General features: G+C 42.3%; 2 protein-coding genes across 3 annotated transcripts; one reads left to right on the top strand and one right to left on the bottom strand.

Moving 5' to 3' along the window:
* Window positions 1-12,151: 12,151 nt before the first annotated feature.
* On the top strand, window positions 12,152-21,444 carry LOC143359658 (nose resistant to fluoxetine protein 6). The gene is made up of 14 exons (XM_076797763.1): window positions 12,152-12,733; window positions 14,186-14,430; window positions 15,498-15,691; window positions 16,122-16,243; window positions 16,776-17,024; window positions 17,501-17,708; window positions 17,783-17,948; window positions 18,481-18,560; window positions 19,185-19,280; window positions 19,366-19,495; window positions 19,932-20,106; window positions 20,365-20,507; window positions 20,580-20,699; window positions 20,871-21,444. The coding sequence occupies exons 1-13, from the start codon at window positions 12,517-12,519 to the stop codon at window positions 20,697-20,699; spliced, it is 2,145 nt and encodes a 714-aa protein (XP_076653878.1). The 5' UTR covers window positions 12,152-12,516; the 3' UTR covers window positions 20,871-21,444.
* Window positions 20,963-25,126, bottom strand: Mtm (phosphatidylinositol-3-phosphate phosphatase). 2 transcript variants are annotated; one of them, XM_076797769.1, is made up of 10 exons: window positions 25,029-25,126; window positions 24,467-24,668; window positions 24,268-24,375; window positions 23,358-23,810; window positions 22,788-23,235; window positions 22,454-22,629; window positions 22,275-22,382; window positions 22,006-22,190; window positions 21,446-21,650; window positions 20,963-21,312 (listed from the first exon to the last, which is right to left on the bottom strand). In XM_076797769.1, the coding sequence occupies exons 2-10, from the start codon at window positions 24,590-24,592 to the stop codon at window positions 21,160-21,162; spliced, it is 1,962 nt and encodes a 653-aa protein (XP_076653884.1). In that variant the 5' UTR covers window positions 24,593-24,668; window positions 25,029-25,126; the 3' UTR covers window positions 20,963-21,159. The 2 variants fall into 2 exon arrangements, with proteins under 2 accessions (XP_076653884.1, XP_076653883.1); XM_076797768.1 differs by lacking the exon at window positions 24,268-24,375 and having other exon boundaries at window positions 21,183-21,650.
* Between the last annotated feature and the right edge of the window lie 213 nt (window positions 25,127-25,339).

Here is a 25,339-nt window from a genome sequence, read left to right as displayed (position 1 = left end):
TCTGGACAAAAGATAGAGCGTATAAAAAGACTGTAGAGTCTCTAGAAAAATCGCAGAACCTGTAGGAAAATTGTGACGCTTCTAGAAAAGTTACAGGAACTATAGAATAATAGTCGAGGCTCTAGAAAAATTGTGGAGCTTCTAAAAAAATTATAAAACGTACGAAAAAGCTGCAGAGACAGGGGCAACGTGATAGGGCCTGCGCAAAAATTATAAGGAGCTTGCGGAGCCAGTAAGAAAAACTTGTACGACCTGCAAAGAGGGGACAAAATTAGCGAAGGTAATTGCCAGATTAGTTCTCCGATTACTTCATCGGCCGCGGTACGATTCAAGCGGCCAACGATCGCGAAAGTGTTGGCTAACGGATTATCTAAATGATGATCGGGGCCGGCTCGCAATGGTAACAGTGGAAGACGGTAGTCACAGGTGAAATATTCGAGAGTAAGAGTAACACCGTCGAAAAAGTGACGGAGAGGGAGAAAGAGAGAGTGAGAGAGGATCCCCGTGGGCGTGACAGGGATTCGCGGCCGGGCCGTTTGCTCGCGATCCTCTCTATTACATCGGCGGTGTGTTACATCTTTCCATCGGGTTACGGGGCCGCGTTTGTTCTCGTTCGGACGTAACGGATCGCCGCGATTTGCAACCGTGAAAGCGCTCGCATAACACTCATCGTGAAACCGGCGTATCGGTATCGGCGCACGTACGCACGAACGGATGTTAGGTCGGACAGCCGTGGATTTGTCCGCGGCAGAGAAAGTCGCTGGTTTCCTCTTCCTGGTTCTCGGAGATCGATTTTTCCCCGACCGACACATCCACCGATGAATCAGAGACACGATCGTCCCCGTGTCCTCTCGGGCTTCCGCCGGTGTTCGACGGGTTCACGTTGCAGTTGCAGCCGCCGCCGCCGCCGCCACCTGCAGCTGCACTCGCGGCACGGTGAACCGTGTCAATGTCGGTGAACAGGTTCTGCCCGATCGGATTCCCCCGCTAGATCCCGAAAAACCACGCGAACTCCTTACCCCTGTTCGACAAAACTCATTTCTTTTGCAGGATCTTTAGCGTAACATTCTAGACATGTCCAAATCTTAGGGTAAAATCCAGATTATTTTTTAAACTGTTCAGTTCTGAAGCTGTATCCTCTTTCCGTACAATTTTATGATTTTTATATGCGTTCTACGATCTTTCCGTGGACTCCTTTCGTAGGCCATGTGCTTGAGAATGTTCCCATAGTTGCTTCAGTTTTTTTAAACAATAATCATTAAATGTTCCTGCTTAAATTTCGCTTTCAAGTTTCACTCGAGTGACCCACTAGTATAATTAGTTGTGCCTGTTCATTCTCGCTGGTCATTTTTGCCTGTCTACCTCCTTACACCAAATTCCAGGGTTTTTACAGTAGCAACAATCTGCTGTGACGAGTACAGTGCAATAATCTATTGCACAAAGCCAAGAGGAAAATTCCTTACGGCCACGGGAGTCGAGCAGTCGGTTTTTGCCCTAACGATTTCGAGCGTAGAGTAAAAAGAGACACTTAAAGTTTGCGAGCATGAAAGGTGTAACACGTGACGTAACATTTGAAAAATTGACGAGACTCCCAACATTCTAAGGGGCACATACATCACTCGACATAACGTTCGAAACGTCGCAACATTTCTCACCGCAACGACGCCTGTAACACAGGCGAAAGCATCCGCGAAACCGATTTGCTCTCTCCGAGGAAAGGCTAATTGCAATCTACGGTAGCCATTGTCTTCTCGGGTTGGATCGAGCTGCATTTTGCTCCCGGTACCAGAAAGACGTCCAAGTTTCGCGAAAGCAATAATATCTTTCTCGTTCGGCTTTCGAAATCGGTTGCCCGTCAGTCACTGGTACATACGAATTATTAACATTCGTCCATAAATCCCGTCGACCTGTGACATCATCGGATCGATTTAGATTCCGAGAGAGGCTACGCGACCGACGGTAAAACGATTTTTATGGCAGATTTACATGCGACCGAACGAGAGTTCATCTGACCCGATGCTGAAGAAACCGCGCGCTCCGAATTGCAAGCATTTGCGAACATTGCACCGAGACGAATGAAATTAGATTTGGAAACGAGCATTCGTCGCTGACTTCGAAAAATCGATTTCTTTTGCTCCGATCGGCAGCGACGCACCTGGAGAAAACATTCTTCAACTATCGAGCGGAAGTCCGAATCGAGTTTTGAGTTTCTCCGGAAGCCATTTGAGACTATCAGACACGATAATAAACCAGAGATCGAAATGGAGTTGTATGTTGTTTTTAAAAAATTCTGTTCGAACTTACACGTCACGTTTCGGAAGATGTACTTATGGAATTTTTATGGAGAGAAATCTTAAAAAGTATTCACGTGGAACAACTCATTTGCAACAGGTTATTTTCGAACGTTTATCAGGACAGGTTACACGAGAGATGAACTCTGAACATTGAAAAATATAAATTTTGAATTGTAGATTACCTATGTAAATACTGCAACCAGGTGATATATTTAATATTTATGATATCACGTTCTTATTTGTCGATCTTTGGGAAAAAACTATTCGAAGTATTGCAGTGTCACTAATATGAATTTCCAAAACAGACGAAGCAATAAACAATTTTTGCATAAGCACTATGCAAATCCTTGGTATAAATCATGAATTCTCGTTCGAATCTCCATCGATTCGTTGATTTTGTGCCTTTTTTTTAAAGAAGCAAGAATTTTATCTTTGCTGAACAGTAAAGATTACAAAATCCGTTGATGGCATCCGGATTTCAAAAAATTCTCCATTGCTTAGAAAGAAAAAAAAATGCTCATTTCCACCAAACAATTTCGATCGAAAAAATTCTTACATATTCCCCGAGCATGCGACAAAGTATGCTAAAAGTACCGGCAAAAACCTGATTTTTAGCATTTACATGAACAATCCCTGCTCGAGGCGTGCGTTGCGCTTGTCACGGTTCCTCGCAGGTCACGTTCTACGGTTCAAGGGTGCTTTTGCGAATTGCTTAGGCTAATATCCGCTCGTCATGAATATTCTAGATCTCCATGCGTCGAGCGATTTTCGTCAGTAAAATATCTTGACGAACCTCGTTGCTCGAACAATACAGCGACAATTCGCAACGCGTTTTGCGAAAGGTGGCAACGGAGGATGACACGAGAGAACTCGCAGATCGTCGTCCTTGATCTTCCGCGGCACCGATCTTGATGTCTCGTAACGAGAAACGAACAAAAAGCTGAACGATCGTGATTACGTAAGTGAGACGAATGATCGATACGCGATCGCAAGAACAAATTGCGATTACGCAACGAACGGGAAATGAGCGATAAAGCAAGAAACGTCTAGGACAAGGAAATCCTCGAGTTCGGCGGCGAAAAACAAAAAAAAAAAAATAGAATCGGACAAAATCGCGGTCCGCGGGTTGAAACATGACGGTCCGAAGTCCGGGAGACTGAACAAATAATACACTGTACGCGTATCGAATGCTATCACACCGGGGGTATTTGCATACTCATGTAACAAAAAAATTATTTATAATCGATCCCGCGCGCCTGGATCGTTTTTCCGCGGATGACGCTGGCCGCCATCTTTACGCTTCTGACGTTCATTGCGGGCCTGCATCGGCATTACGCGATCTGTGATCGTTCTAATTATCTCAGGCGTTAGATGGAATGGTTAAATGTTTATTAGCAACACTAATTTATGCTGATTGTCTCTCTCGCCTTCCGACGCGTTCGAAATTTCGAAAACAGAATTGATTTACGAGTGTCCACCTTTCTCCGGCGACTTGGTTTTCGTGGCGACAAAAACTGGTGTCGCGACTTTTTCAGAAACTCGTTTTTACTCGATTAACGTCACTCGGGTCAATGTGATTCAGTCTTTTCTTCGGTATTATCAGTCGCGTGACCTTGCCCGCGTCCTTCAGGTTCTTCCCCTTGAATTCTCCGTGAGATGTGACCCGAGATAACTGGTATCTTTTTTTACGGTCTGGAGGCAGACTTACATGGGCCCAGAAGACTTTTGGAGGTGGGTTCGTGTAGAGGTGTGGCGTTTCTTGATAGTTCATTGTATTCGAGAATAGTATGCCCATTTATTGCTAGCGGCGTTAGTGGTTTTCCATGTTAAATTAATGCGACACTTAATAATAGTTGGACAGGGGATCGTACAATAATAGTCCACTCGTTTTTGTTTCATTGATGGAGCATTAAAAAAGCGACTATTTTGTAGTACTTTATGAAAGTAACAAGAATGTATTTTTTACTTTAGTCTCGGATTGTTCGGATTGTTCGGATTAGTTCGGATAATCGAGGTTCTATTATATCGTAGATTGAACGAGCAAACGTTAACCAAATTGTGTCGTGTTTGGTGTCGTAGGATATTACGCCGTGACGATCAAAATATAATATGTTATTTTAGTAAGTAATTATATTAAATAATTATTAATTTGACGGGTACGAAAATAAATAAAATATTTTTCGAATATTTAGAATAGAATATTTTTAATAGAATATTTTTCGTGGTTTGTTGCAGATCAATCCCCAATGGATACATAGAATAACAGTGATTTCTTCTACAGAGGATTTCGATTCTCCGCGAGCAAGTGTCGTGTATGAAATCCCGGCAGTGTGAAGAAGGGGAAAACGAATAAAAATACGAGCAGGTGAAAACCTCTTGCATAATGGACATTGATTGCTCGGAAAAAAGAGGTTTTATTGCATCTGTGTAATTGCGGTACATCCCTCTGGTCTATTTAATATGAAGCGAGGTGAGATAGGCAAGAGATATGCAAGGGTTAATTCGCACGCGTACTATTGTCAGTAGTTACTTAGTGGCCATTTGTAAGTCGAAGATGAATAATTCAAGACGCTCTAATGAACGATCCAACTGATCGAGCGACTATATTTTGCGTAAACTTTTGCGTAGACTTTTGCATAATCGTGGATGTTTTAGGCAAGTTTAGCAACCCGCAACGGTCATCCAAACGCGTCGGGCGCTTTCACGGTTTCCGTGAAACGGTAAATCAAAAATTCCCGGCGAAACGGTCCGATGCGTGGACACGAAGCAAATCTGCCCCGGAATTTTCGTGTTTCGACTCGACGTTCGACAGGACGGGATCTATTCAGGGCGCATGCCTTCTTATGTTTGCTAGAAAAAGTGGTCCATAGAAAGTTCACGCGTCCATTGCGCCGCGCCGCGCCGGTTCTGCGAGCGGGATCGTTCGCAATGCCCGTTCGCGATTGCACCATTTCACATCTTTTCCCCCGTCGTCGCCGCTAATTTTCGCATCTTAGGGGAAAATCTTGCTCCGCATCGCCTAAACGACTCGCAGTCGGGTCATTAGCTGGAAACGCTTGCGAAATGGTCGAGGAAGTCTAGATCCGTCTGCGGGATCCAAATTGTATGAAACCATTGCGGAAGATACTCGTTCTTTCTTGTACACCAGGTTCACAGGACCCGTCGAAAGTTAGGTCAGTTATCAAGATAGATGATTAATAGATTTGTCAATTCGTTGATCAATTGGTCAATCTGGATAAAAACGATCTAATCAAACTTTCTTGTTGAAGAGCAAAACTTCTCACCAACAATATTAACCTGCCGGTGATTTTGTAATAGTTTTTACAATTCTGTAATTCGCAGCTCCAGATTTCTTAGTGAATTTTTTTTTTACGACAACCGACATTTCCATCCTGAATCAACCGGTAACTGCAAGTAACAGAATATAATAGTTCCTAATTAAAATATTATGTAAGAGGAAATCCTGAAGCTTCTATTTGATGTGGAACAACTATCGAGAAATCTATTTTGTAATAGTATCTTAAATCTACAATTTAATCTAATTGTTGAATCAGTAAACACATCTAAAGAATTTCAGAACATTATGTGCTGCTAAGTGTCTATTATACAATTTCCTGCATCTTGTAATTTATAAAGACATGAGAATAATATTTTGCATAGGAAACGCAATCCAGTGGCATTGCCCACGATGTTATCAACCAGCAACGCATCTTAATAAACACTAACGAGATATGTATCTAGATGGAAACCTTAAACCGGCGTCTTTGACGTAGAAAAACTATCAACAGGTCTGCGAACAGGTTCCCCTTGGTCAAACCGATAAATTTACCAGAAACTCCTTCACATTCTAGGAAATTAATTTCGTCACTGTCGTGCGAAACTCGCAGACCAATCGTCACCGGCGACCTTTGCAGAAATGGTCGTCGGTGTCGCTCTTCTATTTTGTTCTCTGCGACCTTTATTCCCGACGCTGAACCACGAAAGTCAGAAAGAAACCAAGCACGTGCGAAGGCAATTAAAAAGACCGGACTATGTTCCATCGGTGGCGCTGTGTCTTCGTGTAGACTGTCACGCGAACCAAATTGCAGAGATGACCGGACAAAAGATCGTTTGCTCCTGTTCGTTTCTTTTTTGCGTGTCTCGACGAGACTCGATGGTGTCGGTTTTCTTTCTGCCGGTTTCGCGGAAACTTTTCTCACGGCCACCGGGAAATCGAAAATTATTAATTTGCGCTCTTCATTGGCATTTCGCTGGCGGGACGACGCAAAGGCAACGTCATTATTGGAACAAAATCGTAGAACTTTTGATGGCATCGAGATAGGGTGATGGGACCTTTTTTAAACTAAAGCTTAAACGTTGTAGAATGAGGGAAAAATAGGGGGAAGCTTGGCGCGCAAGCTTACGCCTTGTAAATATTTATAAACGGTGCCCTTCTTTAACGCTTGGCACTCCGGCATTTTGTAAACACCTGTTAAATGTCGCCTCAGCCACGACATAGTGTTTGTTGAATCTTTTTATTAATTGCGATCTGGGCAGAGAGTTTAAATCAGCATTAAGTGGGTTCGATTATAGCGTGTCATTGATAATGTTTTTCCAATTCCGAATTGATACCTAAGCGCAATATTTGCATAGTTGCCAACGATCGTGGAGAACATGCGACTCGATCAGAAAAATCTATTACAAGAGATTTTAATTAAATTACAATTGCTAATAGCTGATTACTAATACCTTTATTACGATATTCGTCATCATTTAATTGTATGTACCATTCTCCAGCACTGCTCTTGACTCCTGCGTCAGTTTCGTTCTTTCAAGACCTGTAAAAAGTGGAATGAATGAGGTGTTGTTCCGGCGTAATGTCGTTTTTTCGAACTACTGTACTCGAGAAGAAACAATCAAGTTCCCCCAAATAACCCCGGGCACTATCAAAACGTATGCTGTGCTGTCAACGACGTTATGCGGTCTCTCTCTGTTTTGTTTCTGTTTCTCTATTGTCTATTGTCTGATAATTCTCGTTGCCTTGTTAACGTAGTTCTTGCTTTTTTCCCGTTAAGCTACAAAACATTGATCCTTCTCTTCTGGACTTGTTACAAGATCGATCCCGTCGCCTTTGAATAGTTTATTAATATGACGGAAGCCTTATGGCAAACATGCCTGCTGACGCCAGCCAGTTATTTTCCTGTAGGGAGTTTGTTACGTTAGCGTGTCGTTAATGTGATAATCCACTCTGATTGCAGGACGCGTTCGTTACCTAGAACGATGAAAAGATGTTTCATTAAGAATCCAGGAGACGGAATTACTATTACTATTGTATTACTAAATAGTTAGTAGGCCTACACGATCTATGCCACAGCACGGACCCGAGGATTGGTCTTAGATCAAGACTTTAGTCTGCATTCAAACAATTTAACAGAAGTTCTGGAGTTTTGGAATATGCGTGTTGCGACTTTAAATAGCAACGTGAACGTTAAGTATGTGTGAAGCTGGTAGTGAATGTGTTGAGCAGCCACACCCTCAAGAATACACTTCAACTGTCCACTTCGGTCAATACCAATTCCCGATCAAAACAATAACAAGACAGGTTTCGCAACGCCACGTGCTCGCCGAGTAATCATTATGCAAAGAATTGCAAAAATGAGCCGTGCATCCTGATCGGTCAGTGTCCTATCATCGACAAATCAGAAGACTCTTATAAAAAAAAATGTTGAGACTGTAATCGCCTGTCCTTGTCCTCCATTCTCTTCGTTTCTACGGATTGGCACCGGAATTCCCCCGACGATTGTGTATAAATTTGCGAATTTTAAATATTTTTTACGAAAACCAGTAGACGAAACGTCACATCAGGCGTGCAAATTAATCCGTAGCCCTTCCTTCGTGCATTAATCAATCATTTACGACTTATCATTTGTGACTTTGCACTTATGAGCACACGCGAATGCGTAGTGAAAGGAAAGTAAAATTGAGACAACAAAAATGTTCAATGAGTCATGTGCCTGACAGTGATCAAACATTTGAAAGTATCAAGAATAAATAAACGCGTATACCGAATTGCTTACGCATAATTTTCTGTTAGCACTAGGCAGTAAAATCGAGTAAATACTATTTCTAGCAAACAATTCATCCTTCAGAAAAAAAACCGAGTATTTACTTAAAAAATTAACAAAAGGCTTTACGCATACGGCTCGGCACGAATACTATGACACAATTAGGTGAAAGAATGATTTATTGAATTACATGAAATCTGAACAATTTCTGAAAGGTGATGGCGAACCTGAATAATGAAGTAACTCGGTCCCCATTTAACAGATTCAATTCGCGATAACGATTTCATCACCGTGCGCCAATCAATTAAGACGTAGCTGTAACCAGCCATAAATTCGCCATAACTTTTCATAATGGATGATAAACGCATCGCTCCGCGAAATTGTGTCGCGAAACGTAAAAGTCCAAGCTGAAACGCCTGATCCGCACGATTACGTTTTCCAGGTCGATTCTCCGAGCAAATCGATTTTTCGGATTACCTCTTTCGGGCAAATCGCGCTCGGACTTCAATCGCGAGTTTAACCGATCTCCTTCCAGCTCTTCTCCTTTCTTCGAAAACTTTCACCCGTGTCGCGCCCGCGCGTTTTAATACCACTATTCGGCGGGCAATCTCGCGAGCCGAGCGCAATTAGCATTCTCATTTTATTGGCGGGATATTAGGTATAGTCGCCGCTCCTTGCTGCCTGTGTTCGACTTTATGAAATTTCGCTGACACGTAATCGCCACGTAATACCGTAGCCGAACCGGCGGAATTACCTGGCCGAGAAGATGGTGGCGGTGTTAGGCTACCGGTGTTAGGCTCGCGGCGCGGCGTTTCGCAATCGCGATTTTTTCCGTGTGCTCCGGCCGATAGCGTCCCCGTACAAAAAAGGATGTTCACTAAAAGATAAGTGATTAAATGCAGCTAACAAAAAATATGTTCTTGTAGCTTAAGGACGTATCTATACGTCCCAAAAAAGTTTATTCTCATATCGTCAATAGTTTTCTAGGAAAAAATTCATAAAGATCGCTTACTTCAAAACGATTCGATCTCAGCATCTATTGTGAAACGAATATATTGAATCGTATAATATCTGTGCAATATTAAATACATATTTAATCGAATTATAATTAACAGACTGCGGAGTCATTAATTGATGTGGCAACATCAAAATTCGTCTGACCCATTCTAAGAGTGGAAAAAAACGCTTTGCAACGCGTCGAGGCTTGAGAAGACCGTTCATGCCGTAAAACCAAAACATTTGGGACTGGGACGAATGGTATATTCCCCTATTCATAATTTATGGGTGTGTTCGTGAAGCTACAACCGTTTGATCCTCCATAGCAGATAGCCACACATAGAAATCGACGGCAAAGGTAACAGGCCAATCGTGAGCCTAGCCGTTTCGTAAATTTGCATTTCTCGAGGCACGGCTCGTCGAATTAGTCACGGATCTCGTCTATTTGCTTAACAAATAGCATTGTCTCGGAGATGACAAGTACGTTCTCCACCGTTGACCGAATTCATCCTCGCTGTCAATCCTCTCCTCCGGTCACTCATCGCCCGTGTCTATTGCTATCAGTTTGATTGTCTATTTATTGCGCCATCCTGTGCTCGAGGGCACAAACGGTTTATAATACACCGACCTTGCGCTTGCAAAACTTTCGTTTCCTCGTCTGCCACGAGACGAAACGGAGAACTAACAGTGAGACTTGACTCCTGCCTCTCGTCGACGGACGCGTGTACATACCGTTCGTTTGCTGTCAGAGTGACATAACTCGAAGCCCATGGTTTTAGGAAGAAGTGTTGGAATGTTCGCAATTGTTGCCACTCGGAAACAACGTGACGTTCACGTGCAAAATTTGATACGAAAAAGTGTTGCGTCCTGATGGAAAAATATTGTACGAGTCAAACTATTTCTTGACCTTATTTGCATAAAAATAGAACTAGTTAGAATGTCCCGAATTGTCTTGCATTGGGACAATCTGGCGTCAAAGCAGCATAAGTGCAAACGTTGTAAATGCTAATTTTCACTTAGAACAACACTTTACCCAAGCATTAGTTCTTAGTACTCGAAAATTTGTGTGTATTTAATGAATTAGCAAACGTTTCAGTATTGAATTAGGTATTATGTCGGTTTAAAAAATATTGGAATTTCGAGTTAAAATAGCTTCGACTGCAAAGGGCTAGTTGTGTAATTGTCGCAAACGTGGTAACGTATTACCAAATAGCAATTATTCGATTATCCCGAGAAAAAAATCATAACTGATAAGTATTATACAATAAATCCCGCGACTATAATAACAGTCCCGACCGCGAACCAACGAGTCATTGCGATACCATAATCTAGCAGCTTCTTCCGAGACGACTATCCGATAGAAAATGATTAAGTTCAATTTCCGTATAACGTAGTTGTTGACCATTGCTAGACTATTAATAGGTTGCCACCTGATAAATTGCCGTGATGCATTGATTTCTACGAAAGCTATAAAATCAGAAGAAAAACTCTGCGAGATGAATTCATTTAAACGATGTGTGAAACAATTTATTCAAGTTCAAGCTGCAGCATTTCGTTGTACGGATAAATAATGAAATAATTAGTATTAAAAATTTCATTATATATCTGCACATCGGTCCTTGCAGCATCGGTTTGAAGAAGAGGGTAGAATACGATGCGCACTGTGTGTATTATAATGATCGACGAAAGGATCAACTCTGCATTATAACGAGAATGCATTAAGATTTTATATATATCCGAAGCTCCAAAGCAATTTAGATTTCTTTCGCAAGTGCGCTCATAAACATTACTCATTTCAGCGTAAACAATATTTAATGCTCGTCGTAATATATGGTGCTAATAGGAATTTGTTCGGTTGCATACATAAACACGTTCCAATCCTAAAGATTCAGTTGTAATTGATTGCAAATCCACGTACCTGGAAAGGAGCCACTCGCAGTCAGGAATGATATGCTGAGAATAACCGAACGTGTTTATGTTAGACGACACAGTACATTAATCTGAAGTTGAAATACTAATGCCAGGCAAACAGTATCTCGCTTAATCCCAGAAGCATCGACATTCCTATTTGTTCACAATTATTCGAAGTACCAAATTTCCGATTTTCGAGGACTCGTCAATATTTAAACTGTTAATGCCACACATGAAAACAGCCGGCATAAACTCACCGATGATGCGAACGAGCTAAACTTCGATCAAAGTTTCTTGCACCGATCCTGATCGACTAAATCCCGAACCGGGACGAGCGCCGCGCGTTCCGGAAAATGGCGGCCGAGCATGACAACTTGAAACACGAATTCATGAAGAATCAAAAAGGACTTCTTCAATGGGATTCATCACTGGAGCGTATGGTGGTAGAAATATAGTACATAAAGAGAAATATAGTACATTCAGTTTTAGCAATAATTTCCGTTGAAAGCTCTAGATCTCCGAAGAAATTCTCCAAATATATATGAAGTACAAGTAACTTATAACAATGAATAGAAATGGCACAGCGTTGTTTCACTCCCGAGTCACCAAGTTGCCTAGCAAAATGGTGGATTCGGTCTGCGAGAAGGGTAAGTTTGCTCGTCAAAGAGACGAAGATGGACCACGGAAGGGCGTCATAGCGCAAGACCATTAACAGTCGATATCCGTTCGGCAAAACGGGCGGAAATCGTCACGTCGATGGTCGTCGATCAGCGCCTCGACGCCCGTATGGTGGGGCACGGTACCGCGGCTTAACTTCAAAGATACGACGACGCCGATGACGACGCAGGCCACGAGGACGGCTTGCTTTCCATTCGGATTCTGTGATTACTTCTCCTCTGCACGGCAGTCCTTTCCCGGTCGTCGTATCTCCTTGGTCGGCGCGTGCTCATGCAAATAAATTGTGACTCCCTCCACGGACACGGCCTGTCTGTTCGGGATCGCGGTAAGGTGATCGTCGAGGTCCTAGGATCCACCGGAGAGATCATCGGGGGGCGCGGCGTCGGTTTCCGCTCGGTTTACAACCCCGATCGCCGGCAACGAATCGGCAGTGCTACTCGGTACGCGAAACCGTCAGCTTCGGACAAGTCCCAGAAGAACCCGGGCGACAGGTTACATGCGTCAACGATCCGCGTTCATACCGGGACACATGCTGTACAGTTGTTGTTATCAGTGAGCAACGCATCTATCAGTGAACCGCCGACAGAGACGATATGACCTGCTACGCGAAGTTGTTGCTGTTGGCCGCGTTATGCGCGCAGGGTTGTCTCTCGAGCCTGGCTGCCCATCCTAATCGAGAGACTATGAAAGAGACCATACCCCTGTACACGGTCCTCAACTACCTAAACACGCTGAACAGCACGCAGTGTCGAACGGAGTTGCAATTGCTGCGGGATGCCGTGGACAACAACGTCCTCTGGGGCATGAGACGTTAGTAGAAGAACTTCCACGATTTTCCTTCGCTATCGTTGTCCATCTTTGGATTTCAGTTAATCCTCTTTTGCTGGAGTTTAGGGGTCGTCGGATGTTAGCAGAATATCCACTGTAGGGGTTGAATCATCTTGAGTTAAATCTCCCTCGGTAGAGTCTAGGCACCCTGAGACGTTGGTACAGTGGATTCCGGTTAATTGGGACACATTGATACCGGATAATTTGTACCAATACAGCAACTTACTGTCCCGATAGTATTCAAATAAGCAGCTGTCCAAATTGACAGAATTGATCCTAGAAATCTTCCACAAAATCAAAAGAATTTAATCAATGAAACCGAAACTGGAACGGTTTTTCCCTTGACAGTCTCGTTGCCATAGAGATAATTGTCTCAGGGTTTGAGTTAGCCCTTTCTCGGTGGAGTGCAGGTGTCGCACCGGTCTGGAGAGCTCCGCGCTGTTGATTAGCGCGGTATTTCGACGGTAACGGACGGTGAGAGGAGGGTTGGAAGTAGAAAACCGCGAGGAAACTCCGTAGCCAAACGAAACGAGACGGAATGCGCGGCCTGTTTCGTAACAGGCTCGTTTCCGTTCGCGTGTACACACAGAGACGGTTACGCCGCCGGATAATTCGGGCCGATAACGTGCTCGACGCTTGTGCAACGCTCGCGACGCGGGCCGTGCGTCGCGATTACGCGACGATCCTCTCGATCGTTGGATTTTTCGTGGGGCCCGGCCGCGCCGCGCCGGGGCAACCCCGGCACATCGATCGTCTCGCGACTTTCTTCGCGTTACACAAGAAACTAGTTTCGTAGGAGGCTCGGAAACGCGAGGCGCCTACGAGCCGATCTACCGAGCTCAATTGTGTTTGTTTCGCGATCACCGATGATTAGGGTTGCCGTCCCGTTGACATCTTGCGGGCCGGGTATGGTTTGTTCGGTCGCGGAGGTCTTGGTCGGTAGACGCTGGGAAGTAGAACATGGTGGCTGATTTGAGGGATTCGCTGGGTAGCTGAAGAAGGGTAATCGTTTGCTGGCTAAAGAATGAAATGATTAAGTTAAAAGTCGGAGACATCCTGTGCGAGGATATGGTTCTTGTTCGAGCTAGGAAATTAGGAACGTTCTCGAAGGTGAATTTATGAAACGATTAAAAATTACAGCGTTTCATTCGGTAGACAAGTAATGAATAATTAGGAGAGGAATCAGAAACTCTCTTTTTAACAATTAGGACAACGTAGCAGCGATATTCTGTGTCAGGATACTCAGGATACAACGGGTCTTGTAGAATTTAGAAAGTCAAAAACATTCGGAATGTATTCAAGTGCAAGGTACAATATTTTGTTTAGTTGATAAACAGTTAAACACCTAAGACGAACATTAGAGACATTGTCGGGATAGGTTATTGACCTTGTAATTTTACACGTGAGCTCATTATGAATTGTTTGTTTATGAAGTTCTGGATGCTGGTGGACGTCCCGGTTCCGGATTTACTAGTGGGAATAACTTATGGCCGGGTAGTCGTTTAGGATGCAAATACATGAATGATAAGAGGGGGACCCCCGTGTCGTTGAAGCACTCGAGGAACGCGTCGCTGTATCGCGACCCTAAGTACGAGTTCCCGCCGTATCCTGTGCAGTACTATGTCGCGAGGTTCGTGCACAATAGCACGCAGCAGTACCATTTGGGAATTAAAGGCGAGGTATGACTAATTATTATTATATTAATATTATAACTAATTACTACTAATTATTATTGGCTTTCGTTGCGTCAATAGTTTTGTTTGCAAGAATAAATGTTCAAACAAAATGGAGACACTGCAGAAAGGCAGAACAGGTTTTCTTTGCACTTAGCAATCAGACAAAAAAGTCCCCATGCACGGTTTAAAAAGAAGTCACTTTTTCAAAATAAACCGAACAACTGAGAAGGATAATTAATGACAATTGATTCGACGAAAGTTGAATGAAAATGAAGTCAGAGAAGTATAACGCCGGTACCTGAACAGCAAAAAGTTAATTACGTAAGGTTAGAAAGATCTGTAAAAATGGTTTTGCACAGTGCAAAGAGTCTAATGAAACCGTTAATATAAGCATCGAGACGCTTCATTTCGTATTCTCGATGCTTGAGCAGAAATGTCTCCATTTGCATAAATTTGCTTCGCCGACTGAAAAAGTTATTACATCTCTATCTTTCCGTTTTCGAATCCTTCACAGTTTGCCAACTATAAACGAAAATAAAAGATATTATGTAAGGTCTTGCGATCCGTTGTAATAATGAAAAGAATCGACAACGATTACTGTCACCTACTTACTATTCGCTGTAACACCGAAACTCAAACTCCCAACAAAGATGCCAACGTTCATCTAAAAAGATACGAACATTATCTCATGAATATTCCATCTTCGGTGAATTTATGCTCACGATGCTCAATTTCATTTTGTGTCGAGACATTCATTACGCACCGGAAATCTATTAATAGTCCTCCGAGTGCCTGTGCTAAATTCAAAAGAATCTTCGAAATCTTCCCAAAGACGTCATCAGATTTCAATGCTTAATGACTTGCTGTTTCGCGACATAAAACCGTGAATAAAATTAAAGGAGTCTCGCTAAGACAAAATAAATAAATCAAGTGTTTCCAACACCCAGCCGCCTCGACGATGAACTCATGCCTAGAAACTTAGGGGATGATCTGTATCGCTCAGAATCCTTGGCAAAAACCCTCGAGGATCCTTGGATCGCTGCTCGACTCACTGTATCATTGTATTTTAGGACCACATGCTATTGGGAATGTGTCTGCCATCATCCTGCTCGGTGGACGACGTATACGTAATCATAGAGAAGATCTTCCATGATAGGACTCTCCTAGTTGGGCAACTATACTCCGCGGACTTTAAGTTGCTCGAGGTCTCCGATGTGACGGATGATCACCAGTGGCTGTTGAGCGGCCAGATCGTCATAGCGATGTAGGTAGCCAAACATAATCGATGCTTGCCCCAAGATGATCGACCATTTCATGAAAATTCGGAACTTGTTTCTCTGATCGGTAGATTTGATGCATTTCTGGCAAAAATGAGGAAGCGAAGCGCAAAATAGAAAGAACATCAAATGAATTTAACATTACTGGCACATTATTTGCAACCTATTCAAATTATTAAGATTCTTGAGATTCGTGGAGATAATTTTTATCTTGCGTATACCGAATCGATGTCACGTTTGGCGTCGTTGAATACCTCGAATTTTCACGTTAAACACCTGGACTGATACATATAGTGTTCGACGTTTCCTGTTATCCGCACGGACTCGTTCACGCCCGTGACGGAAATGCTTTTGCCTCTTGCACAATAGCCGAGGCGTTTCGAAAATGTTGATAAACCGTAACTTGTTTGCTCGCAGACTTTTGTTGACGTTGTCCCTTGTCCTGGTGATCGCTGGCACGGTGTACGACGTCATGTTTTACCAAAAACGACTGAGAAAGAAGAGGGACTTCCTCACGTTCGAGAACAATAACACTACTGGTGAGCACGATCGCCGCCTGATCGAGAGGCCGAGATCGATAGCCATCGATCATTGGAACACTCCGATTCCCTTGATCTTCCGTCAGAATTTAGGCAACATCGAAAAAAAAAAAATTACGCGGGATTCGACTTGTACACTGCGGATTTTTGTGTATCTTTGATGGCAATGAATTGGCGAAACACGCAAACTATAAAGGAAATTAGAAGATTTTAAGAATATTTACCATTGGAGACTCAGAAAAATTATTTTGAAAAGTACTTAATTTTTATTCAATTTCTGTCGCTCACATTCGATGTAGAACATTTTTATTTAGCATAAAAATCCGCAGTCTGTTTAAATTTCAAAGTCAGACATACCAGTCTCGAAACGAAGCATTCAACTATATGATGTTAAGGAAGTTAGATTTTTATCTTGTTCGGGACATTACCAAATATAATGAACTAGATCCATGGCTAAAGATCTATGGTCTCCCACGGCAAGGGATACTAACATAGTAATCGAAATTGGAAAACTACGATTGAATGCGCACAGAATTGAAGAACGACGTGGAAGCGAAGCACGAGCCGGAACCGGACCCGGAAGACGTCTCCATGGAGGAGCATAAGCCGGAGACTATGACAACGAAGATTCTCATGTGTTTCTCCGCGTACACGAACGCGAAACAGATTTTCACGTTCAAGGTTGGAGATGGCTCGATTCCAGCATTGCACGGTCTCAAGAGCATAAGCATGTTGTGGGTCATTTTCGTGCACACCGCTTACTATACCAATAATTATATGGGTAAGGGTGCCCCTAACAATTAGCAAATTGTTCTACAGCAATTTCCTAATCGGACGAAATTCTTGAGCTGCTTTTCGATACTGCACAGTAATTATTAATTTTCGTTCACATTTGACATAAAAATTGTTTGTTTTGCATAGAGATACGCAGTCTAATTGAAGACCTTGGTGCAAAAACCGGGCAAGTCCATTTAAAAAAAAAATTCTATTTATTGAAATTTTACACATTTTTTATGTATTCCTGAATGCTTGGTGGAGAAATTATATAATTTTCAAAATCTGCACTTACCCGGTTTTTGCACCACGGTCTTCAATTAGTATTGCTAGTATATAGCAAATTACCATGTATACTAATTACTAATTAGTATTGCTAGCATGTTGCAGTGGTTAAGCCCGTTTTAAGAGTTACACGTGTCCCATTTTTCTTTGATCTAGTCGTCGCTCCGAATTAGTAATCGCCGATTTTTTCGATTTCAGTTAATGCAGCGTGGGGGTCGATCTTCACGGACGGTTTCATAGTGCAAATAATCAGCAACGCGACGTATTCTGTGGACACGTTCCTCTGCGTAAGCGGGTTCCTGATGGGATGCATCTATCTTAAAGTGATGCGCAAAGAGAAACCGACGTTGTCGTTCGGTATATGCATGCTGCAGCTCACTCTGCAGACCGTCAAACGATTCATCAGGTAAATGCATCTTGCGATCAATATCCCTGATATCATAGAAAATGAATTGTCTTTCTAAACCACCGCCTTTTTAGGCTCACACCAGCGTATCTGATCGTGTTATTGATCGCGATACTAAACTACACATACTATGAAAAGACTTCGACGTATCAGATAGTCGAGGCCCCGAGTTACTATTGTTCGAAATACTGGTGGAGGAACCTTCTCTACATCAACAACCTCTTCTCGTGGGATGAACTGGTACTGAACACATTATTTGCTTAGAAATAATTTATTTTTCATTCCAATTGACCTTAGACGACCTTCACAGTAAAGGCCATTGTATTTATCTTGAAGTGTCCTATTAAAATATAGAGAAGAAATATATCATTCCATTTAAAAAGAAAAACAGGGTTGACTTTATATTTCTTCTACGCTACCGCTTGTCAAAAAATTAATGATACTAAATTGGAATCTTCCGGGTCCTACATACAATTACAGCTAGTCTTATAATTATGATGACAGACACTTTGAATCAGAATAACTTCTTTATAAATGGACCTTCGGATTTCGGGTTTTCTGCCAAGCTGGATAAAATAGTTTACTAGATGATATGTAATGAAAATTTTAGAAAAATTGCGTTTAGTTTGAATTACGAAAAGTTAAAAACTGTTAATAAATTTCATCGAAATTGATTAATTGGTTTGAGTTGTAAACCATTAAAATTGGTGACCGTACGTTCCTGTAGTCCATGTGAACAGGATGATTTACACGGTGTGTGTGCTTGTTTCAGTGCCTCAGCTGGAGTTGGTACATTGCCAACGACATGCAGTACTTCCTGTACGGCACCATCCTGCTGATGCTGTACACCTGGTAAGCAATCCCTTTCTTTGTCTGATCCATAGTTTCCCAAAATTGAAATAGTTTACTCAAAAGGGTGCAGACAAAAAATTAATAATTAGAGGCTATGTGTTAACATTAGGTTCACGGAGCACTAAAAGTGACTATTATACATTACTTTGTAAAAATAATCAGAATGTGTCTATCCAAATTTTTTTTGAAATAATATATACCCAAAGAAATAAATTTGTTGAACAGTTCCGTATGGATTCATCTTCACAATCTCAATAATCGTAAATTAAAAATATTAGAACAAGTCATTTCGACGCGGCCTGTAAACCTAGTATTAACACTAGATTTACGGGACCCGTCAAAATGACGGATTCTAATATTTTCAATTCACGAATATTAAGATTGCAAACATGGATACACGAGGAATTATTTCACAAATTGATTTCTCTAGGTATATATTATTTAAAAAAATGGCTACAGATTTTGATAGATATATTCATGTTATTTTTATAAGGAAATGTAAAATAGTAATTTTTAGTGCTCCGTAAACCTAGTGTTAAAAAAGATTGGGAAAGTATGGTCTAGACTGGACGATGTTTGAATGATTATCAACCGGAAATTTAAATCGTTGGTGAACTGTTCCAGGCGGTCTTACGTCGCCTTGAGTTTGGGCGCTGTAACGTTACTCTCGTGTGTAGTATCGAATGGGTACTTGGTGTACGTCCTCGATTATGTTCCCACGTAAGTATCTCTGAAGTACTCTCTCCTAGAATAGTAGCGCTTTCTTAGGACCAACTTGTACAACTGTCTTTCTGTTCCCCTTCAGGATGGACGAGATGCACAGGACGCTAACAGACTTGTACATGCGCCCATGGCTCAGGATTGGACCATTCCTTGTGGGAATGGCCACCGCGATCATCGTTGACAAGATGAACTACAAATTGAAGCTTACGACGGTAAAATCATTTTCTTATCTGCTAACTGCAATTCATTACATATTTTTCGTTCCAAACCAGTGTCTCACGCTTGATCCAGGTGTACAACGTGGTCTCTCAAATCCTAGCAACATGTCCTATGCACTAATTTTCACAACTGCCTCGCAAAATGATTGCAAACATAATTACCAGACCGCGGATTTTTGTGCGAAATAACAATTGTCATTCATTACAAGATGCAGGAGCTACGTAGACATTTGTTTCCTCTCTTAATAATTTTAATGAGTTGGAAATCGGTAATAGTACAAAAAAAAACATTAAGATAATAAAGATTTATCGAGTTGAGTACATGTTAAATAATTATCAGTATAAATTTGAATAGGGGCACGATGGTCCCGACAGAAAACTCAAGAGTCATAGTATTCGTCAGGGTCTAAGATTAACTTGAACATTCCAGAAAGGCAAAATACTCGGCTGGACCATCGGCGTGCTGTGCAACTGCTCGATTCTCTTCGGCGGTGTGGAAAGAAACATGTCGATGCATATGAGTATTCTGTACACAGCCTTCAGCAGAACAATATGGGGCGTTGGGATATCGTGGCTAATAGTCGCGTGTGTAACGAACAACGGAGGTAATGAATCTCTTCTTTCTCTTAACACTAGGTTTACGGAACGCTAAGAGTGACTATGTTACATTACTTTATAAAAATTATACCCATTTTTCAATAATACATATCTAAAGAAATAAACTTTGTTGAATAATTCTTCAGGGATGCATCTTTACAATCTCAACAATCGTGAATTAAAAATATTGGAACGCGTCCCGTGAACCTAGTGTTAAAAACAGAACATCCTTCGATTCTCAAACTCTTCTTCTTTTTTGATCGTAGGTATTGTGAACAAGATCCTGTCGTTCAAAGTATGGATACCATTGGGCAGACTAACTTTCTGCGCTTACCTCTTGAATCCAATGATCATAACCTCGATAAACTTGTACAATAATCACCCGAACTACTTCGACCTGATGTCAACGGTCAGTAGCAGCTTAACCGAAGAACCGACTAATTGAACGAATCGATATCTATAATTCATTCCACTTTCTTAGGCTAACATGGGCATCGGAGTGATAATGGTCACTTACGTCAGCAGCATTGTGCTCTCGTTGGTCGCGGAGGCGCCAGCCATAAACGTGCTGAGGATTCTGTCGAATTCGAGGATGAAATGAGTACGTACACTAAAGAAAATAATTGAGAACGTTACAAGTTCCGTCATTAGATCAGTATGCGCTGGTGTGGAGACCAAGGAATAGTTCCCAAGTTTTCAGACATTGCAGTATCTCGTTCTGAGGGGCGAATAGTCTTCGCCGGATTGACCGAATAGTCTCTTTTTTTTGCAGGAGTTGGAGCGTGTTTCCTACATTCTACGACGATTGGGAAGGAGGACAGGCCCGTAGAGAGTGGATTGCGCAACATTCGTAAACGTTCTGCGTTCTCTTTCCTTTTCATTTATCAACAAGCATTTTGTACATAGCGATTGCGAAGTTCTTTTAGTCGAACAGCGCCCGCCGTTGGCTCCGGCGAGGGAGGAGTAAGGAGAAGGAGAAGAAGGAAACATGGAGAGGCACGTTTTACAATGAACTACAGATCGATAAAGAGGACGGGCGAATTGCGTGTCACGACCTGCAACTATGAGTGAACCGGGGAATGTATCCTGACCGGTGCGGACGACGTCAGCGACCGGTTCGCACGGGAGGCTTGCTCGCTTCGACCCTCCTCCAGCTGTTTCTCCAGTTGCTCGTTCAAGACTAGAAGCTCCCTCGTTCGTTGATAAACAGGATCCTTTGGAACAGCGAGGAAAAAATATGGTGAAAAAACTTTAGGAAAGAAAAGACTTTAGATGATAGTATAAAAGAATTTGACAAAGATCGATTGTAAATAGAATAAAATGGAGCCTCTTTTAAGTTTTACGAACCTGCTGTCGCATACTAGGATTCCACCTGCAGTACACGCTCTTCCACGGTTTTATATACCTCATGCTAGCTATCGTCAGCAATGCCGGTTGGTAGGTCGGCGTTGACCAGTACAGAGGGTTCTGGTACAGGGATAATTGACTGTTCGTGTACGACCATAGAGACACCGTTTTCTGCTTAACCTGCGCTTGTACCCTCTCGCGTTCGCTGTAGACATTATGGCAACGATCAGCATATCCTCCGAAAATTCACGGACCCTATAAATTCAGTTCACACTATCCAACTAATTCCCTTTTACCAAGAAAGAAGGCCTCCTCTACCGCGTAGTGTAGATTCATTTTGCCTCAGACTCACACTTTTCAAGGTACATTGAAAACTAACTGAGAATATGGACGTTTTAGTTATCTTCCTCTCTTTACACATCGTTTAAACACGTTCTAATGTCCATAACATCATAAAAGACATATATCGTCGTATTTGCGAGATTCTAAAACATAGTTCTATGCAAGACTTATTCAGTTGGACAGTGGTGTTTCTTGATAAAAAGTCGAGCGACACCTGCCTGTTGTACAAAAACGTGCCGAATCTGCAAGAGTACAGATGGTCGAGTATAGTGATAAGAAAGTGTTCGTTGAACTCGAACGCGTTCGGGTATTGTCGGCTGATCTGCCACACGCAGTCCATGAACTGCAGGAACACCGGGGACCTGTCAGCGTCGCTGTGGTGCTCGTCGCCATGACCGATCCTCTGAGGGCAAGATCCTCGCGATTAGAACAATCCGCGCGAAATAAAACTTAGATAAATCAATTAATTGACGGCTCAATGTCGCACCTGTTGGAATTTGTGGCCGAAACTGAGCCACTCCTTTTCTATGAGAACCTCAAAACCTTTGATAGTTCTGTAATACGGATCTAACATTAACATGGCAAGAGCTGTGAGCTGCAAACATTTACAAACATTAAAGGGCACGTATATCGCAATCGGGTACACATGACGTTTGTCTTAATTACCTGCGCGGTTCTGTCCCAGCCGTCGGAGCAGTGCACCAGCACCGACGTCTTGTGATTGTCAACTTTGTCTACTATCTTGAGCGCCCCGGCGAGCACGTATTTGATATGTTTCAGCCAGACTGTGGATTCGATTCCTGACAACCATCTCGCTTCATCGATCTTTGGAAAGCATAATTCTGAAAGGTAACGAATATCAATGGTAGTTGTCGTGATCGTAGCACGAGCTCAGCCGAGTCATAAATGGTTAATTGCACTAGCCATTCCCACCATCCGTGCCAGGCGATCATTTAGAACACGAACCGATAAAAGAACCGGCACGCAACGAGCCGAATACCTTTCACTTTTCTAAGGCTTTCCCTCATCACGTGAATGTTAGGAATGTCTAAAAACACTAGCTCCGCGTTCTGATAATCGTCTTCGTTCTCGTAGCCTCCACCCTTCGCCTTATTCGCTATCGCATTCGGCATCGGTCGGGCGTCCATAATAAATAACTTGTGACTCTGCGCATTCGCGTCCATGATCAACTGAACATATCGTTCGTCCTCGCGACTCCTCTTCCCACCAACGCCCACCAAGGGCTGGGCGCAACGAGTTATGGTCGCTTGACTCTCCGGGTGGATCCACGAGAGCACCGGAAGTCTTCCTTTGCTCCTGAACGCCGCAGACGCTTGCAGATCCTCGTCGGTCGCTGCAGCGGGTACTGCCCACACGGCAGGGTAGCTGTCGCATATGGAATAGGTGTCGTTGATCTTTGATATTTTCCACATATCGTTGTTTACGCCCTGGAAATAATCTCCAATTAGTTTTTAATATTCCACTACTCTGGGTACAGTGTTTCTTCCCTAGCATCGATAATTAATAGATTAATCTCAACTAAAGACAAGAGGCTGCGTAACGCATTTACCATCCTCTTCAATTCTGCTATAGGCTCGTACACGTTCCAACCGTTCTCAGGGAACGTCTCAGAGTATTCGAAGGCAAACAACGGTAGCTTATGAGCCAACGGAAATGAATACTGTTGTAGCTTCTCGAAAACGTCCCTCCGAGAATGGTTCTCCTGCTTGTGGGCAAATCTGAGGTTTCTCATGTCCTTGCAGAATGCTTCGATTCCATAGGAATTCTCTCTTCTGCTGGACGCTCCGCCCACCTTCTCGATTCTGCTTACCACACCCAAAGGTACTTCGACGATGTACGGTGTCTCGCGATCCACGCTTCGAAAATGAAGCTTGTAATTCGTGACGCTAAGGATTCCTCTGGCTGGTCCTGAATACGGGCATAGATACGTTACCTCGTGAGCTATGCCCATTATTCTTTCTCCACTTAGAAGCGTTGGACCTGCATCCCCGCTAGACAAATTCTGTAATGGGGAAAACCGCATGTTAACGTTCAGGTTGATCATCTTACTCAATTTTACAGGATGAGGCATATAAACCAGAACACCTGAATATTTTACGCCTGATCTACTAGGTCTTCTGAAGGTCATTAATGTTTTTAAATGGTACTACATATTTTAGATCCCATAACATAGCAGCTGCTTCCATATTATGACCTTGAAATGGCCTTGAAATAACTTTCTTCTTGAAAATTTTGTTCTACCGTCAACAACAACAGGATTATATAGGTGTTCTGTTGCACAAGGCTCATTCCATACAGTTTTTAGTAAAGTAAAAGTGAAGAAAGGAAATCTCTAAACAAAAGCATACCAAAAATGAAATGAAAATCAAGATGAGTATTTGAGAAAAGAAATTCTAGAAGCACAAAAAAAGCATTGAAATGAAAACTGCATTGATTTTGTTCATCAAAGAACAACTCACTTTTACTTGATTCTCTTTTCTAGCTTCTAAAGCAGAGACAATATTGTTATCTGTCGAAGTAGAGCTCGAAGAAAAACTTTTGGAATGAGATGCTTTTTCCCAGCTTTCCTAAAGAAGGTTGAATGCTTGCATAGAGTTAGATAGACGTAAAGATGTGTTAGTGAGATGCCAGATTCGATTATATGAATGTTTTTGTTACCGATTCTTGACCCATTTTGGAATTGAGCGAGCTGCTCTTACTGTCCGAGTTCAGGGAGTCTGAGCTAGCATTTTTAGAATTGTTCTGCTCCACGTTCAAGAGCTCTGCGCTTCCTCTTTTCTCCATGTTGCAGTTCCAGTAGTTTCTTATTCAGTCACTTGTAATGGAACGGTGCAATTGTGTACAATTCTAATTGCTTCATCTAAAAATATGGAACAATTAAAAAAATGAAAATTGGAACATATCGTAGTCAAAATTCTAGTGGCATAGTTTCAGCGGTACACATTTGCCTGCACCGCTTAACCTCAAAATTGCGTAAACATTGTACACGGCAAAAATCATAATTTAGATAATAAATTGACAAGATGCGGTTGCAAGGGCATCACGAAACGTATGAGAAATTTCTATAGAATGCATAACGCAAAGTATTAATTATATAAAAAGAATCTCTTTGGAAATAATGTAGCCACGCCCAGAGGTATTATAAGTAACATATTTATATGCCGGAAAATAAGTAGACTGCAACTGCGTTTGCATATGTACAATAACCCGGCACACTAACCTCGCTTATATACGATTAATTAAAGTACTCGGGTACGTTCGATTTCCATCAATGCAACTTTTGTTTGACAGCCATAATCTGCGGCACATTCAGCGGAAGCTCGATCGAGAAACATGAAAAGCCAAGGGAGTTCGAATTACGTTCACCTGTAGCGCTGGCGGGGATATGCATTTAAAATGCACCTGTTGCCCACATGAAATCTTTTTATCATTGTTGTTGAATCAATTTACTGAATTTTGCCCGGCGGCTTTGAAACAGATCTTCAACACTTTCTGATAATGGTGTTAACGTATTGATTTTCTTTATAAATA

The sequence above is a fragment of the Halictus rubicundus genome, chromosome 12, assembly GCF_050948215.1.
Source record: "Halictus rubicundus isolate RS-2024b chromosome 12, iyHalRubi1_principal, whole genome shotgun sequence".
In the NCBI taxonomy this organism is placed as follows: domain Eukaryota; kingdom Metazoa; phylum Arthropoda; class Insecta; order Hymenoptera; family Halictidae; genus Halictus; species Halictus rubicundus.
This window is presented reverse-complemented; position numbering and strand designations above follow the sequence as displayed.

Bases quoted from the DNA above. Each gene is read 5' to 3' on its own strand.
- LOC143359658 (XM_076797763.1), top strand. From the start codon at position 12,517: ATGACCTGCTACGCGAAGTTGTTGCTGTTGGCCGCGTTATGCGCGCAG. The intron at 17,949-18,480 runs GTACTGAACACA...TGCTTGTTTCAG, and splicing joins TCTTCTCGTGGGATGAACTG to TGCCTCAGCTGGAGTTGGTA. The intron at 20,508-20,579 runs GTCAGTAGCAGC...CCACTTTCTTAG, and splicing joins ACTTCGACCTGATGTCAACG to GCTAACATGGGCATCGGAGT.
- Mtm (XM_076797769.1), bottom strand. From the start codon at position 24,592: ATGGAGAAAAGAGGAAGCGCAGAGCTCTTGAACGTGGAGCAGAACAAT. The intron at 24,376-24,466 runs GTAACAAAAACA...AACCTTCTTTAG, and splicing joins CCAAAATGGGTCAAGAATCG to GAAAGCTGGGAAAAAGCATC. The intron at 21,651-22,005 runs GCAGGTGTCGCT...TAATGTCTACAG, and splicing joins GGCACGTTTTTGTACAACAG to CGAACGCGAGAGGGTACAAG.